General features: G+C 49.7%; 1 protein-coding gene across 4 annotated transcripts; it reads right to left on the reverse strand.

Moving 5' to 3' along the window:
* Positions 1 to 1,467: 1,467 nt before the first annotated feature.
* Positions 1,468 to 16,430, reverse strand: TCHP (trichoplein keratin filament binding). 4 transcript variants are annotated; one of them, XM_061385086.1, is made up of 14 exons: positions 16,248 to 16,331; positions 14,871 to 14,901; positions 14,598 to 14,791; positions 13,536 to 13,746; positions 12,766 to 12,822; positions 11,156 to 11,224; positions 10,341 to 10,514; positions 9,447 to 9,559; positions 9,193 to 9,259; positions 7,830 to 8,002; positions 6,917 to 6,998; positions 5,430 to 5,615; positions 4,742 to 4,885; positions 1,468 to 3,711 (listed from the first exon to the last, which is right to left on the reverse strand). In XM_061385086.1, exons 3-14 carry the CDS (start codon positions 14,789 to 14,791, stop codon positions 3,679 to 3,681), a joined length of 1,503 nt encoding a protein of 500 aa, XP_061241070.1. In that variant the 5' UTR covers positions 14,871 to 14,901; positions 16,248 to 16,331; the 3' UTR covers positions 1,468 to 3,678. The 4 variants fall into 4 exon arrangements, with proteins under 4 accessions (XP_061241070.1, XP_061241069.1, XP_061241067.1 ...); XM_061385085.1 differs by lacking the exons at positions 14,871 to 14,901; positions 16,248 to 16,331 and adding an exon at positions 16,357 to 16,430; XM_061385083.1 differs by lacking the exon at positions 14,871 to 14,901 and having other exon boundaries at positions 16,248 to 16,337.
* Positions 16,431 to 16,781: the final 351 nt, after the last annotated feature.

The raw sequence follows: 16,781 nt of genomic DNA on the forward strand, positions 1-16,781 counted from the left end.
GAATTATCTACATAATTACCTATATATAGGTGCTTATTGTGGGCAGTCCCTGGCTAAGTGCAATTTCCTACAGTCACAATGGAAACGACCTCCCATTTTGCAGACGAGGAAACAGCCCAGTTGGTGGTGGCGGTGGTGCAGGTCAGGGCCTGTGTTCAGCCACAGGTTCTCACTGTCCAGAGGAGCCTCCAGGATGTGGGCTGCAGGAACATAGTGGACGGCAGACCTTCTGGAAGCAGGAGAGGGTGAGGGATGGTTGCACCCTGGACAGAGGTGAGGTGGGCGGCAGGCCCCAAGGCAATCCTCTGGTCTGGGAGCATCAGGGCGGGAAGGCAGGGATGCTGGTCTCTGCCCACCGTGGGTGCTGGGGGCTTTAAAGGAATGTTGAACACCTGGGTGGCCGAGCTTGTGTTTTGTTTCCAATTCCTTGTTTTTTTGCCATAAGTATTTCTCTTCTCTTCTGTTGGTTTCAAATTGAGACATGTGGAAACTGCTGTTCAAGTCAGGTTCTGATCTCTTGAGTGGAGGACACTACCCAGCTCAGCTGTCTCAATGTTCAGGGCAGTGTTCTCTACACAGTGTGTACAGAAACGGAGGACTGGGTATTTAGGGGCAAAAAAACGAACAAAGGGAACTGCAGCCTTTTAAATCAGCTAATAACCAAAATAAAGTGAGGGAGAGAAAGAAACCACTACGGCACTGCAAGGAGAGCATCACAGCATAAGACTTTCACGTCATCATCACGGAAAGCTGAGAGGTCGGTCTTCCAGCTGTCTAGCTAGAGATGATCCTAAATGCATGCAAATGAAATTATGTGTCAGGATGTTCACAGAAACCCAGTTTTTAAAAGAAAAAAACTGGAAGCCAAATGAGAATGAATAAATAATACCATTTACATTAGCACCACAAAATGAAATACTTAAGGTATAAAGTCTTAATAAAAAAAATTTTTTAATTACATGCTTGTATCCTTTGAAGAAAGTTTTTTCCTACCTTTTAGCACTTTTGAGTAATTGTAACATTAAGTCAGAAAGTAAATAACCCTCTAAAATGAAGACACGATGGTGTCAGACTCCCTAAAATAAAATAATTCCATGTGGCTTCATGGCCAAATTTCATCACGGTCAGCAAGCACTGCTAATGCTAATGTGTTTGAAGGCATTATGATGATGCTCTGTATTTTATGAAGACTGAAAACTACCTAAAAACCCAGATTGTAAAAAAAAAAGAAATTCATTATGGGACTTCCCTGGTGGCCCAGTGGTTAAGAATTGTCTGGCAGTGCAGGAGACACAGGTCCAATCCCTGGTCTGGGAAGATCACACATTGGGGACAGCTGAGACCGTGGGCCACAGCTACTGAGCCTACGCTCTCTCAGAGCCTGTGAGCCGCAACTAGGGGGTAGACCCTGCTTGCCACAATTAGAAGAAACCTGGACGCAGCAATGAAGACCCAGTGACGCCAAAAGCAGATTTTTAAAAACGTAAATATTAATATACCCATAAGGAAATACGGATGCACTGAATATATTTATTGCACAAATGGTTCCTTCAGCCCCATGAGTTACAGCTGGCTCTGTGCCTGCCAGGGACATCTGCTCACCCGTGCACTTGTTTGATTCCTGTCCCTGTTCTTGTTCAGCTTTGTAACTTCCCCAGGCCTAGCAGCACATCCTCCCTAGAGAGGATATATGTGCTGAGTGAGCAAAAAGAGTGAAAATCATTCACATACAGAACATGTGAGTAGTGGCTTCAACACCATCTGTTCTAAACAACTTGAACCTTGCAGGAGAATCTGCTGTAGAATGATTTACAAATCATTAATTTTACAGTAAGTACGAAAAGTTGCTTAAAATAATAAAACCAATATACACGATCAATAATTACGAGCTAAGAGTACGTGCTACACCAGAAATAGTTAAGACAGTGGATGCTCTAAATCTGGAAACAAAGACTGAGGCCCAGTTCAGAGAGGAATCATTTAAATATATCAGGGTAGAGAACTAGTGTAACAGAGACTGCCGAGTCCCAACCACTGGACTGCCAGGGAATCCCCTATAATGAACTTGAATGCTAATAAGACTGCTGCCAGGCTTCACAAACAAAAAACTCAAGGAAATAAAAAATAGTAAATACATGAGTGCCTATTTACCAGGCATTCTGTCCATTTTGAATTCTATCCCGGAGCTTGGACAATGTATGACTGCTAGTGATTCCCTGCAGTTTTACTTAGAAGAGGTTCCAGTGGAAATGAGAACAGAGACAATACCACTGACACAAGAAAGTGAAAACACCCAAACCCGTTAGAGATATGGACTGAATCAGTAAAACTTATTCTATACAACCCACTTTGCAGCAGTTACTAAAAGCAACAGTGACAAAAGCTTGGGAGCAGCGCCATCAACCAGGACTTTATTTCACATGAACATCTGAGAGGAGGAATGCAAACATGAGCATGCATAATGAAAGCAGTGCTCGGGGTCACAGTCAAAAGGGATGTAAGACGAGAAAATGAAAACCAGACTAAGGATGTAGTTCGCAGCTCAGTTTGTTTTTATGGCACAATAGAAATGAAAGGCAGTGCCACCCTGAGACTCGGGATTTTTAATAAACTCTGGTTTTTAATAACCTGGAACAGAGCCCTGTAATTAGTTGTAATTTACTGAGATATGGAATCTTGAGCACAATATAATGAAAACTGAAACCTCAGAGGAAAAATATGAAAAAAAAATACAAGTCATAAAAATATGATGATTGCTGCAAGGAACTTATAGCTATTTATAGAGATTAATCTAGGACTATGTCACATTGATAGAACAGTGAGAAGAGACATTTCTGGCTGATCTGCAGTTGAGTCTGATCTAGTTTCTTCAGGTTCAGTGCCCCTTCCTCTGGGGACATAAATCTCAAAAGGCTGCACATGGCTGAGCCCTATCCAAGACACTAGAGGCCCAAGGTGTCCTGCCAAAACGTTAGCCAGCCAGGTGACCTTTTGAGGCTCAGTTACATACATGTTGGGGTCACCCATCACCCCCAACAATGCTCTATGCAAATTCTACCAAAATGCTTCTAAAACTAGGAAAGACTCATTTCTCACCACCTTTTCAGAAAGCATCCATGGACGCCCCCAGACTGTCTCGGGGTTCATAGTTCTTTTCTTCCAGAAAACAAGACAAAATCGTTTTGGGACCACTAAATTAATAAACCCTGAAAATAATAAACTAGACCAAGACCCACAAGTTTGTTTTCAATAGAACAAATTTAAATGGCAATTTTAAAAACTGAAAAACTTGTCTCCTATCTGTAATTAAGAGTCCTCACTGGAGGTTGACAATTAGGGGTGAGACAACAGGAAACCCGTAGCCCGTCATGGAAGACAACTTGTAAGTCCTAGCACCGATTTAGAATCTAACATTATTTATCAACATATCACAAGACTGTGAAAGCACTGTCAACGTGTGACTATGAAGTCCCTTTCTGAGATAAAAAAGGCAGAAAAGGGCCTCCTGTATAGCCATCACAGCTTAAAGCCCAGCCAGACCCTCACTCCATTTAATCGTGGACCTGAACATTCATGGAACTATTTTACAGTGACCCGAACACTGGAACAGAGCCTGTACAATGGTCTGGCGGCGGCATATCAGAGACCTCACCATCCTCACTCTCTGTACCAACGAAGTCAGTTCCAAGCGATTCTGGGATGTCCATAAGGCTGAGAAGAAAGAGAAAACACAAGACTGATTAAGTCAGCAGTCGCTGGAGCATTAGAAATTAATCTCAAGAAACAGCTAAAAGCACCGTTTTATAAATGGCTGTTTTCACTTACAGCTAAAAAGTCTTTGACCCTAAGCCATAAATGAGGCACTCTGATTTTTTTTTAAGTACCAGCCCTAAATAACACTTCACGTGGCCCTGTGAGTCCCTGATCTGAGACACGCACTGATCCATGGTGGAGGAAGTTTAGAAAATGCTGTTCCTTGCACTCGAGAGCCCCGGCTGGCTAGGACACTGACATTCTGCAGAAGGTGTGGGACCTGCTCTGCTCCATCAGCTTCCCAGAGTCTCTGACCAGAGGGGCCGGCCTCTGTCTGGCAGAATGTTAGTGCCAGGGTGGCCAGGGTGGCCCTGGCCAAGGAGGGACAGTGGTGACATGCCTGCTGAGCCCTTGCTCACTTCCCTGGTGCTTTACTCATCAGCTCCTCCAAAGCACGGGTGATGGCCTTCGCTTCTCTGTGCTCCCCTGAGGTCCTGCACCAGGGGTCACTCAAGTACTTGGGGAGACAAAGAAGGAAGGAGAGGACCAGACGACAGGGAGGGGGTGACCATAGTGCTGAGGGCAGGAGAGGAAGGGACCCAGGTCCCGGTCACCCCGCTCAGCTGGGCACTGCTGTCCAGACAGCTAGGACCCAGTCCCACTGCACCTTCCCCCCTCACCAGCCGCCCCAAACCTCTTCCCAGATTGCTCTTTGTCCCAGACAGGGTCGCCAGGCACCAGCAGACCAGTCGGGACCTCAGTCATCAGGCTGCAGCGGCAGGAGCCAGAGCAAAGTTGCTGCAAGGTCTATTTGAGGCCCAACAGAGGATCGAACAGACCGTGTGTCCAGGCTCCCTACCAGTCAGGAAAGGAAAGGAAACACACGAAAAGAGGAGCAAGGAAGAGTCCAAGGTGCTGGGAAGTGGCCCTGTGCCTGGGGCTATGAACGGGGGACCAGGAGGGCAGGGCCGACTGAGCGGCTCCCTACCTTGGGCCGATAGCCCTGCTTGGCCATCATCTTCGCCTCCTGCTGCAGCAGGGCGGCCGTGAGCTGCTCTTCCCGCCTCGCCTCCTCTTCCTCCTCCTTCTCCTGCTGGTCTGCCTCCCATGCCTGCAGCTGCCGCTCTGCCACCTGGGCACCAAGAGGAAAGTCACCCTGGATGGGCCACGGGCAGGACCCTGCCTCCTATCTCGAGGGACAGCCTGGGGTCCCCTCACTGGAGCATCAGTGCTGAGCACCAGTGCTCTCGTGGGAAGGACACTCATGGACCTGGAGAGGTTATGTGTGTGGTCGTATGTACCTTGTGAAACACTCTGGATGTGGCCACGTGTTTGGAAGATTCTTTTGTGTTAACTATTAGGTACTGAATTGAATAAAAGAGACTTGGGGCCAGAGAGCCAAGTGCTTGCAGAGGCAACCAGGAAAGAGGTGAGGGGCAGGAACAGTAAGCATAGCTTTCCTAGGAGATGGAGGACCCAGAGCCTACAACCAGAAGGGTCAAGGTTCCAGTGGGAAACAAAAATGGATGCTCTGAGCTCCTGATTGTGGGCTTCCTAGACAAAGTCCAGGCCAGGCTGTGGAAGTAAGTCAAGGGCCCCTGAGCCCTGTGCCTTGATGGCACAGCAACCCCAACAGGGCCTGCTGCCCTTGCGCTTGTCCCAGGGCTCAGCCCCACCTGTGCTTCCAGCTCCTGTTTCCTGGCCGATTTCAGTTCCTCACTCTCCTCTTTCTCACGACGAGCTAACTCTCTTGCCTCCTCAAGATCTTGAATAAGTTGCTCTCTGTGTCTCAGGGATTCCTCCTGCGCCCGTCGGTTTTGTTCAATCTTTTCCTGGATCTGTTGTTGTCTTCCTGTCAGAACCTATCCTCAGCAGAAAGTAAGAGGGGAGGTTTTAGTTAGACTTTAACAGATGCCTCAAAAGTGATCCACCAACCGTGGACCACTCTGCAGCTGCAGCTACACAGCCACCAGCCTAATCCTCGGCCTCAGGCCCACATGCACCAGGCAAGCCTGCTGCAGGGTCAGCCCAGACAACTGGCTGTATTTCCCACACGCCCCCATCACACGCAAGGTGCACGTGGCCTGTGCGTGTGGAGACAGCCAAGCACCAGCAAGACCGGCAGGCAGGGCTGGAGCTCCGTCCCCACAGACGCACAGCCACAAGGCGACACTCACTCCTTATCAGCGAGTGCCAGAAAAGCAAGAGCCACAAGCCACGCAGGCAGCCAGAGGTAGAGTCGGGGTCATCCCGCCAACCTTGTGGCTGTGAATTCACTGCTCAGAGCAACAGAAACCTGCTGTGCTTGATTCTGGAGGATTCGTCCAGAACACGGTCCAGTCTCGGGAACCACCTGCCATTCTGGACAGTCAGGCTCTCTGGACAGGACAAGTGGCCACAACAAGGAGGGATGTTTTAAATGGGAGGGAAAAAAGTCAAAAGATGCTGGAGAATATCTGGTATTCCTAAAAGAGCACCAGCTGGGACCCACGTTCCCACAGGTTCTGAAATATAGCATGCTGGCATGCACAGAATACAAGATCCATTTTAAACTACTGTAGATGACTTTCAATACATGGAGAATAAAGGCTTTCTTCCCCAAAAGATTTCCTTTGAATTGGGGTGTGTCTTATAACAGACTACTTCTAAATGACAAATGAAACAGTCATGTTCTTTAGTCCGCTTCTGGTGTTGCACCCCAAGAAAAAATTCCTAAATATGAAAAAGGTTTCTGCACCAGGTGTTCATCGCAGTGTTTCTTAAAAGGCTCCAATTAGAAAAAAATGGACCCACAAAAGGAACAGAAAAACAAAGTGTAGTCTACCCACGTGATATATGTCATCACAATGATACTTACAAAGATACATATTAAAATGACAAATAGCTCAGTATAGTAAGTAATACATAGGAAAAATGTTATGCATAGAAACAGAAGCATAGAAGGAAATAAATAGTGGCTGTGGAGATGACGGGTCTAGGTGACTTTTTGGTTTTACTTTTCTGTACTGAAGTTTTTTTCTGGGAAACATATTACTTTTATGATGACATAAAAGACAACAAAATAACCTGAGGGGACTCTGTTCCCTGAGCATTTGGCAGGGTCAACACATGGTCACCAACCCCAGACACCTGCCCGGCCGAGCTGCGCCCCTCCCGGGATTACCTCGCTCATCAGCCGGTCTCGAGCACTCCTCTCGCGGGCCCACTCTGCCTCTCTCTTTTCCCACACTTCCTTGGCCTCTTCCCTAGGGAGACACAGAGCGGATGACAGCGGGCTCCTTACCACCGCCAGTGGCAGAAGAGAACCAAAGAACAATCAAGGCTCCAGGGAGCCAGGTAACGCATACTTTCTGCGGGGTCAACCTCCAGGTAAACTTCAGTGGATTACAGGTAACGGTAACTTCACAGAAAATACTACTGTCATAAGTACTTTTTAAATTCTCTTTTTTAACACTCCCTCTCCTTACAAAAAGCACTGGTGATGACATGCCCCCGGGACATTTAAACACAGAAGTGAATGAAACCACTGGGAATGGAGAGGAGGAGGGGCACGCCAGTGCCTGAGCTCTGCTGCCGTGTTCCTGCGGTCACTCTAGCTCACCGTGGTCCAGGCAGGTGAGTGGCCTTGACTGTCTGTGGCCCACCAGCCTGGATGTCACGTTTAAACAGGAGGAGGACTATAATGCACTTAGCACTGTATCTGGCACACAGTAAGTGCTCAATAAGTGTTAACTGTTATTCCATTACTTCACTCTACCAGATGAAGTTTTAGGATCAAGACTCATTTATATAGGCCTAAGATGCATTCAAAAATGTCTCCATAATTTATAACAATTTCCTTTCAAATTTCTAAGATTTCAGATGAACAGATCCTTACTTTAAACCCCAGGGGTTTCCACCTTACATAACCCGAGGGAAACACCCACAAGCTAGGTCCATTAGCAAAGGTGTGCTCCTCACGAACGATGGACAGAGGAACAAGGACGGGCGTTTCAACAGCAGCAGACGACCCTCATGGTAACCTGCTGACCTGTGGGGACCGCGGCACAAGGGGACCTGAGGATGCCACCTCTCACCTCAGCAGCATCTGCAGCTCCGCCTCCCGCGCCCTCTCCAGCTCCAGCTGCTCCTCAATGACCCGCTTCATCCAGGCCACGTCAGCCAGGGCCTGCTCCCGCCGGGCCTGGTGCACACGCTGGTTCTCGTCCTCCTCCTCTAACAGCGCCTGCAGGATGCGCTTGTCCGCCTCCTTAGAGGACAGACGAGGAAGCGCAGTTACCACAAGTAACAGCCTCCCTCCCTGATCACAGGTCTTCTGGGAAGTGATTGCTCAGGGCCACTTTAGAGGCCACCAACGCCCAGGAGCTTTTCTCTGCCCACCATCGGGAGAGACCCTCTGCACCACACGCACATCCTTGCCCTCGGACACACCTGGCAGCCCAGCTTTCTAGAACACAACTTCAAGCAGTTCCACTGCAGAGGATATAAGCTACAGAAATGCTCAAAATGCTTCCTGCAGCTGTTCCATAAGAGGACAGCCACCAGGATGAGCGATCTCTCCTGTCCCATCTCAGTGAGGGAGCCCGTCTAAATACTTGCCAGAAACACTGAACAGCTAGCCAGAAAGGGCAAGCTCAGTTTAAGAACACTGGTCTTGAGGTCTGAGGTGTACTGTTAGGTACTGGGTTGAGCAATGCCACATCAAGTACATTCAAAAACGAAACCAAGAAGCCCCAAACCCACCACTTCCCTGAATGTGTATGGCTCACCCCTGAACAACATGGGTTTGAACTGGGCGAGTCCACTAACCACAGTTTTTTGTCAATAAGGATAGTACTCATATTTTTATTTTATAGATCTTTAATATTTTAATTTTATCTTGGAATATAGTTGATTTACCATATTGTGTTAGTTTCATGTATACAGCCAGGTGATTCAGTTATAATGGAATATATCCATTCCTTTTTAAAATCTTTTCCCATATAGGTAATTACAGAGTACTGAGTGGAGTTCCCTTTACAGATTTTATATTAACTAAGTGGGGGAGAAGTGTCTGACTAGAGATTACAGTATGCAGACTCAAAAGAACTGGGGTTTGAGTCCTGATTCTATCCAAACTGTCTTAGCTTCCTGCCCTTCAGTGAGTCATTTATCAGTTCCTATCAGTTCCTTTGTTTTTGAGGCAGAAATAACAGTACACAGGTTTTCATTTCCATGGGGGTCAGTGCCCCTAACCCCATGTGGTTCAGGGGTCAACTGTATATCCAGAAAGATGTATACCCAGACACCTCTGGGGAGGGGCAGGGATTGCGAGGGCTGCTGGTCAAGAGGGGATGACCCTTGGTGTTTTCTCATGAGAACGCACCCGTTACTAAGCAACAAAAAACGAGTTTTTCAAAAGAAAGTACAAGCAACACCAGACTGCCACTTCAGACTTACCAGTTCCTCTTGGATCTGCTGTGTGCGTCTATTGAGCTTCACATTATACTGATGTCTCAGGAAGCGTCTAGAAATGACAAGATATGGGTTGCCTTTAGTGCTTATGATCATAAAGAATTCTGCAGAGGTTAGACTGTTACTTTCTACAGACTGTATCCCTTCTGCTTTCAGGGTTACCAGGGCAAGCCTGAGAAAGTGAGAGGCTCGCTGGCCTGGGATGGGCAGGCGAGGGGTGGGGGCCTTCCCACACGTACCCCAGTTCCGCCTTCTGCCGCAAGGCTGCCATCTGCCTCCTCTCCTCCTCCAGCCTCTCCAGCTCCCAGCGCTGCTTCAACAGATTCTCCTGCTCCTTCTTCAGTTTGGTGGCCTGTGGTTACCGGACAGCAAACCCAGTTAGGCTCGTCATCCCTCATCTCCCTTTCTAACAGACACGATGCAACAAGGGCGGCCTGGCCACCTGGTACCCGGGATCCCCTCCCACTTCCAAGGCACTAAGTCCTTTGGCCCAGCTTACTCAGTCATCCCGGCTGGGTCTTTCCCAACCCCGCCGACAAGAATGAAACCCTGCCCCACATGACCCTGCACTGCCCACGCTTACTGCAACTTAACCTCTGTCTCCCCAACCTGACACAGCCCTTGGCTGTATTCCCAGCAGCCAGTCTAGTGCTCAGGCACAAAGGACCCAGTTCTCGAATCACTGAGGCCTGGGGGAGGAGGGCTGCTCCCCTCAGAGTTGCTGGGCACAGGATTCTTGGAACAGCCTCCTGGACCAAAGATCCTCATGGTTTGTCCCAAGACCCCAAAACTACTAGCCAGGGAGAACTGTGGGCTGGCTCATCAGACTAAGTCAGGTCTACCAAGCACACACTGAACTCCGGGTTCTCAGAGGCCCTCAGACAGCAGGCCTCTAGTCACATCTGCGGGGACAGGTGTGATCCCCTGAGGGTTAGCGTTCAAGAATCCAGCACACAGCGTGAGTGTGGAAGAACCACTGGTGAGACCGCACATCAGGAGAACCCAGCTTGGCTCCCCTTCTTAGAACCACCTCCCGGATGCCATCTCCGTATGGAGCAGCTTCTAAAATGCCTGTTTCCTCACAATGAGAGGCTGAGAGTGAGGAGGCCCTGGTGGCCGGGGCACGCCCTCACCTCCATCTCCTTCGCCTTCAGCTCTTCCATCTGCTGGCGCAGCACCTCTGCCTGCAGCTTACTCTCCAGCTGCCTCCTCTCCTCTTCTGCTTTCATCCGTTCCAGCGCTTCCCGGCGGGCCGTTTCATACTCATTTTCAAATCGTTTTTCCTTTTCCTCTTCAGCGGCTTCTTGCTGCATGGAGCCAAAGGAACGTGGGGGTCAGTGTCTGTAACACGGAGCCAGCGAAGACCTCACCACTAGTCATCAGGCCACAGGGCCCGTTCTTCACTCTGACACGTCTACACCTGAGCAGGCTATGCACTTATCGGCCGTGAGGCCTGGGCTCAGCTCTCACGGTGGGAACCATGGGCGTGGTGCTGCTCTCAGAGACGAGGCTGGGAGCACAGTGCCCAGCACGGAGGAGGGGCTCAGGACACCGGGTTCCTTCCCTTTCACAAGTCCACAAAGCACTTTCCAAAATGAACCCAGAGGCAAAGCGATGGGGCCACGAAGTGTGGACTTCCATCACCAGAGGTGCTGCTGTCAACCCAGGTTGAGAGTTTATGATGTAAATTATGTCCAAAGAGGCTACTGGCAACAGAACCACCTTTAAGGATGCGCACTGCGTCTACCATCGCCCAGCCCTGGACACCTGGTCTTATTCTGCCCCGAGAGTGATCACCTGGGACTCTTTTCTGTGCAAGAGCAACAAACACTCCGTTTTAACAGGTGTTAAGTAAACCGAGCAAAGGTCTATTCCTGGCCTGGAGTCACTGAGATGGAAAAGAAACAAATTCAAAGACTTGGAGAGAGTCTCCCAACACACAGCACACCTGTTTTTTTTCCTCTTTCTGCGTTTCCCAAGCATTTATCACATGCCTCTTGTGAAGGTCCGATTCGATCTGAGGATGAGAAGGCAAAAAATATAAACTTCCTCAGTGGTTCACAGGATGGATGTTCACTGCTGAGCCCTGTACCGTGGCCTGGAATGTGACCAGGCGTCTTACAAGGAAGTGCATGGTGACCCCAACATACATAGTCTAAATGCAAGTCAGTAAGAAAACCAAAGGACCAGGCAATTCTAAGCCATCTCAAGAACTGGAACAAAGTATCAAAAACTTTTCTCCCAGTCCCCTTGGAGCTGAGCTGACACTGAAATGGAAATCCAATCTCAAAGGCTACTGTGGTGGGTCTAAACCCTGTGAGGCCCCAGGGCAGCAAGACCTGGGTGAGGAGCAGACTCAACTTTTTGCCTGGCTCCCCAAACCTCCCTCTGCAAAGGAGCAGCTGTGAAAACACACACCACCTGTATCGATGGATGCAACAAATTTGGGATTATTAATAAGAGATCTGGGTTTAAAGAATCTTTTGGATCAGAAAATGAATCGTAACAATGTCCAAAGGCTTTTGTTTGGAAAATTGTTTATACAAGTTTTAAATTTTTCTCAGCTTACAAACATAAACATTTGCAACTAACTTCAATGTTCTGAATAAACAACTGAGTACCTGACTTTGGAGGATCCACTGAAATCTACAAGTGGCCGAGGAGAGGTTTAGTGGTAACCACATGGCATACCAGAGCAGCCAGATACTCTATTATGACTGGCAACTTCTAAATATAGTTACGTGCACATAAATTAACACCACCAAATAAGTTGCTCAGAGGGTAAAGAATCTGCCTGCCAATGCAGGACACCCAGGTATGATCCTTGGATCAGGAAGACCCTCCTGGAGAAGGGAATGGCAACCCACTTCAGTATTCTTGCTGGGAAATCCCACAGACAGAGGAACCTGATGGGCTACAGTCCACGGGGTCGCAAAGAGTCGGACACGACTTAGAGACTAAATACAAATGTATACACAAATTGTAAACTGAACTAAATTAATGATTTCTGTCACGGGATTCTCTCCCTGTAGACCAATCTCTGCTGAATGATGTCACCCCAGCCACAGTGCACCCTTCTCTCCTTGCCCCAAAGTCTTGTGGATCTGTCCCCTTTCTCCTGCCACTCCAGTTCTGACCATCATTCACCTGGGCTGCAGCCGCAACCCCTCAATTGACATCACCCCTTCCCACCCCCTCGACACTGCTGCTGCTCCCCAAAATGCAGCCAGGGCCCCACTGCACCTCTGCTGAGAATCTCGCAGGAGCTCCCAGGTGACTCCAGGGGAAGGCCACCCAAGGCTGTCCCAGGTGGCCCCATCTGCCTACCCAGCCTCCACTGTTGGGTTTCCCCCTTCCTATCAGATGTCCCAACCTCTTGCAGCCTCTTGTAGATGTTAAATAACCAAATGAACCAGATCTTCTGTGTGGAGCCTCTTTCCAAAGCAGCTGGAGTGATGTCTTTTTCATCCCAGCACAAGATGCAAATTTAAAAACAAGGCGAGCAACGTGATTTCATCTACTTAGGCAAACCAATGGGAGGATCTCTTTGGTGTTCACCTCTCGAAGTTTGGGGTTGTTCTTTTTCCAGTGTTCATACAAAAGTCGTTCAGCAATCTGCCAAGAAAACACAAAGAGGGGAGACTGACGTCGCTTTTGCAATCCATCCACGTTTCAGGTAACCCACAGTGAAGTCAGCTGAGCCTAAGAGCTCTTCCACTGGCAGCCAGCACCACTCCTGCCTTTCAGACCTCCCTCGGGCCTCAGGAGGTGTCTGACTCTCAACAGACACAATCAGGTGCTGACAAATGATTCATTTTTTTGGCTACGCCAATCTTAGTTCGCGATCAGGGATTGAACCTGGGCACTCAGCAGTGAGTGTGGAGTCCTAACCACTGGACCACCAGGGAGTTCCCACAAGTGACTCTTATAATGGTGATAAAAGGGGGCCAAAATTTGATGCTACAGATGGGTCCTAGATGCTAAAGATCTACTTCAAAATATACAGCAGGCTTAAAAACAGAGCTTGGAGACCACCACTACACATGACTACTTTGGAAGTTAAGTTAAAATACACCAGTCCCAGCCTTTCATGGGACCAGAGAACTAGAATAAAGAAAAAGGACTCAGATATAATGATTTAAGGAGCCCAAGAGACTAAAGATGACTCCTGGAAAATACACACGAAGAACGACTCAGAGTCAGCACTTTTCCCAGCTGGCTCTGCAGTGAACTGCCATCTCATAGCCCCTGAGGGGGACACCTCATGGCCTCACTGACAGGCTGGGGACTTGGGCTTCACAGCCTCCTAAAGAGCTACGCAAAGTTACCAGCTTCCTTTGCTCCTCTCGGGCTGCCTTCAGGTTCCCGTGCTGCTCCCGGATTCTCCCTTCCCTCAAGTTCATGCTCAGCCTCAGCTCCTCCAGTTGCCTGGCCAGCAAGTCCTGCTCCTCCACCAGAAGCTGCCTGAGTCTCTGCCGTCGGGCCTCCAGACGTTTCCTGCCCTCCTCCTTCATCTTCTCCCGCTGGTAGGCATGCATGCTGGGCGAGAGGGGCCACCATCAGCCAGGAGTGCTTCCAGCTGCACGGGGGCTGCATGGCTGGCTGTGTGGGTGACAGAGGCTAAGGCACACAGAACGTGGTGACCTGGGAAGGTGTCCTCCAGCCAAAGTGAACAGACCAGGTAATAGAACCACTATGCACAACAGAATCTTGTTCTTGAAAGAAAATGTATGAGAGGCATATATATGCACATGCTAATATTATCTGAGTAGTTACCATGTACTACATAACCTGGATGGTTTTTATAGTAGTCATGACATAAATCCTATAAAGTAGGTTCTGTTTGAGCCCTACTTCACTGATGAGGAAACTGAGGCTCATTCATACAGCAAGTGACACAGTCAGAATTGCTATCTAGATCTGTCCGACTCCAAAGCCCATAGTCAGAATTGCTATCTAGGTCTGTCTGACTCCAAAGCCCATGCTTTTAACTTCCGTCGTTTCGTATGTATCTCTCTCTATAAAAATGGTTGTATGCTTGTATCTATATTTACACACAAACACAGATGAAGAAATGTACAGGAGGCTATGGACCAGACAGTTCACGGTGGTTCTCTCCTGGGGAAATGGGGCTACCAGGGGACTTCCGGATTCTACATACATGTCTCATCATCTTATCTTCTTCAGTCAAATGTGTTACTTCACTGATAACCTTTTTTTCCGTTTCCAGTTGGAAAGACATCACCATGCGAGTATCCATGGAAATCATCACATTTCCATGAGAGTATCCATGCCGGCCAGCCACCCTCCCCCAGGTCCTTGAGTCAGTCACATCTCCTGGCAGCAGGAGGCCCTCCAGCCCTAAGGGAAGGTGCTCACCGCACAGTTACCTCCGCTGGTAGGAGGCCCTGGAGCTCCACTCTGCCTGTTTGGAGCTGCAGATGTCGGACACCTGGAAGTAGCGGCTGTTCTGGTCCCACTGCTGCCGAAGATGTGCCTCCTGCTCCCGGCGGCGCTGTCGGGCAGCCTGCTGATCTGGGAGTCGCCGGCTGCACCAGGAGGAGGGCAGCGTGGGGAGTGCCATCTGAGGAGAACATGTTCTTAGGGGCACTAAGAACAGGAGCCTGCTGCAGCCCCTCATCCCTTTGAGGCCCGGTCCTCACCCCTGGGCTGCACCCTGGAATCGCCTGGGCCCTAAGGCAGACCAATTAAGTAAAAAAAAATCTCAGTGCAGGCTCCCAGGCATCAGCATTTTAAAAATGACTTGCTACCAGGACCGCAAATCATCTAGCTGAAGAAGCCTGGACTGCACCCAGCTGTGAGCCTGACATCATTAAGGGCAGTGCAGAGGCAGGGAGCCAGTCCTGACGACACTGGACTAGACACTGGACTAGCACACGGGGGGTTTCTGTGCTCTGCCTAAGGTAACAGAGAGGATAACTGAAGGCATATGGATGTGGGCCAAGCCCTTGACTTATATGACCTTTTTCATTGTTACTATCGCCCTGTTTTTTTGGCAGCTGAGGAAACAAGTTCAAAGAGGTAAAATGACTTGCTGAAGATCACAAAGCAAGGAAGCAGAGGAAATTTAAACAAGAGCTGGGAGTCTAATTCATGTTAGGCTGGGATGAGGCCCAAGCTCTGTAAACTGCAAGACAGTACCTGTTGGTACAGTACACCAACATGCCCTGGCTGTGAGGTGAAATCAAAGTCGCTTGCTGAAATGAAACTCGTGTCCCACTCTTTGCAACCCCATGGACTGTAGCCCACCAGGCTCCTCTGTCCATGGTATTCTCCAGGCAAGGATACTGGAGTGGGTTGCCATCTCCAGGTGTCACACCTGGTAATGTTCTGGATGAGCATGGAGGGAGATCCCTCCTCCTACAGATGGGGAAACTACTACCCAGAGGGAAGAACCAATTTGCACGGGTCAAGGGGGCGATCTGGGGACACGGCCGGAGACTCGAAAGCAGAACCAGTCTCTCCGACACCTCCCCTCAACCACTCCCGGTCCAAAAGCTGCCCCAGGTGCAGGGTCTACACAGTGCCTGGCTGTGACAGTGCTCAAGGAGCTTCTGGCAAATAAACAAACTCAGAGTCCTCCGAACCGGGAGGAAAATCATCTGCGTCTATGAGTCAAGCTTAGCCTGAGGCTGCCAGGTCAAGATGTGTCTTCAGACTGTGGCAGGCCTGACAAACATTTTTCTTTGCCCCATAGGCCGCCTGCGGATAAATCTTTGCACGAGGATTGAGGAAAGTGAAGATTCCGGCCCCAGATGAACCATCAACAAGCTGGGAGGCTCTCTGAACAAGTCGCATCCCTCTCTCAGCCACATACAACAAAAACGGTTATAGAAGAAAGGGTCGGACCGAGGCCGCGCGGGGAGCCGAGTGAGGACTGGAAGCCGAAGCCCCGGGCGCCCGCGATCGCGTCCCGGAACGGCGGGCGCGCTTCCCGCCGCGCGGAGCCAACTGCGGCAGAGCTCTGAGGGTTCCGACCCCAACGCCGGCCCCCGACCGAGCCTAAACCCCCGACTCACGTTTCTCTGCGCGCCGGAGTTTCCCAAGACTGCCCCGGCCCAAGGTCCCGCAAGCCCCAACTATTCCCTGCCGGCCCACGGCGACCCTCTCGGACAGCGCTGCACTTACGCCGGCCTTTTCCCCGCTCGTTGCCGAGGCAACGGGCCGGCGATGGAGCGCCGCGAGGGCCAAGCCTCCTGCATCGCGATTACTCGGCGTGCATAGAGAGAAAAGAAGTCTGTGTTTTTCTGTGGTGCCCCCTCGTGGTGGGCGGGAGCTCAATCGCGGACATCGCTCGTCTAAGGAAAAGAATCCATTCACTACACCAAATTCAGGATGGTGGCTACCTGAGGGAGGCAGGTAAGCGTCGGGGAAAATCAGAGGGGTATAATAGGGAAGAGAATTATAAGCCAGTCGCCCTCAAACCTGGGTTCCCAAGAGAATCATCTGGAGAGTTCTGAAAAATCCAGATGCCCAAACCGGACTCCAGACAAACCCCATGGAGCACTCCGAGGGAATCAGTGGCTGTCTAAGCCCCCCAGGTGTGTTCAACG

The sequence above is a fragment of the Bos javanicus genome, chromosome 17 (genome assembly GCF_032452875.1).
Source record: "Bos javanicus breed banteng chromosome 17, ARS-OSU_banteng_1.0, whole genome shotgun sequence".
Taxonomy (NCBI): Eukaryota; Metazoa; Chordata; class Mammalia; order Artiodactyla; family Bovidae; genus Bos; species Bos javanicus.

Coding starts and splice junctions, on each gene's coding strand:
- TCHP (XM_061385082.1), bottom strand. CDS start 14,804: ATGTTCTCCTCAGATGGCACTCCCCACGCTGCCCTCCTCCTGGTGCAG. Junction 12,823..13,535: donor GAGAGGAGCAAAGGAAGCTG/GTAACTTTGCGT, acceptor TTTTCTTGGCAG/ATTGCTGAACGACTTTTGTA. Junction 9,560..10,340: donor TGAAGGCGAAGGAGATGGAG/GTGAGGGCGTGC, acceptor CGGTAACCACAG/GCCACCAAACTGAAGAAGGA.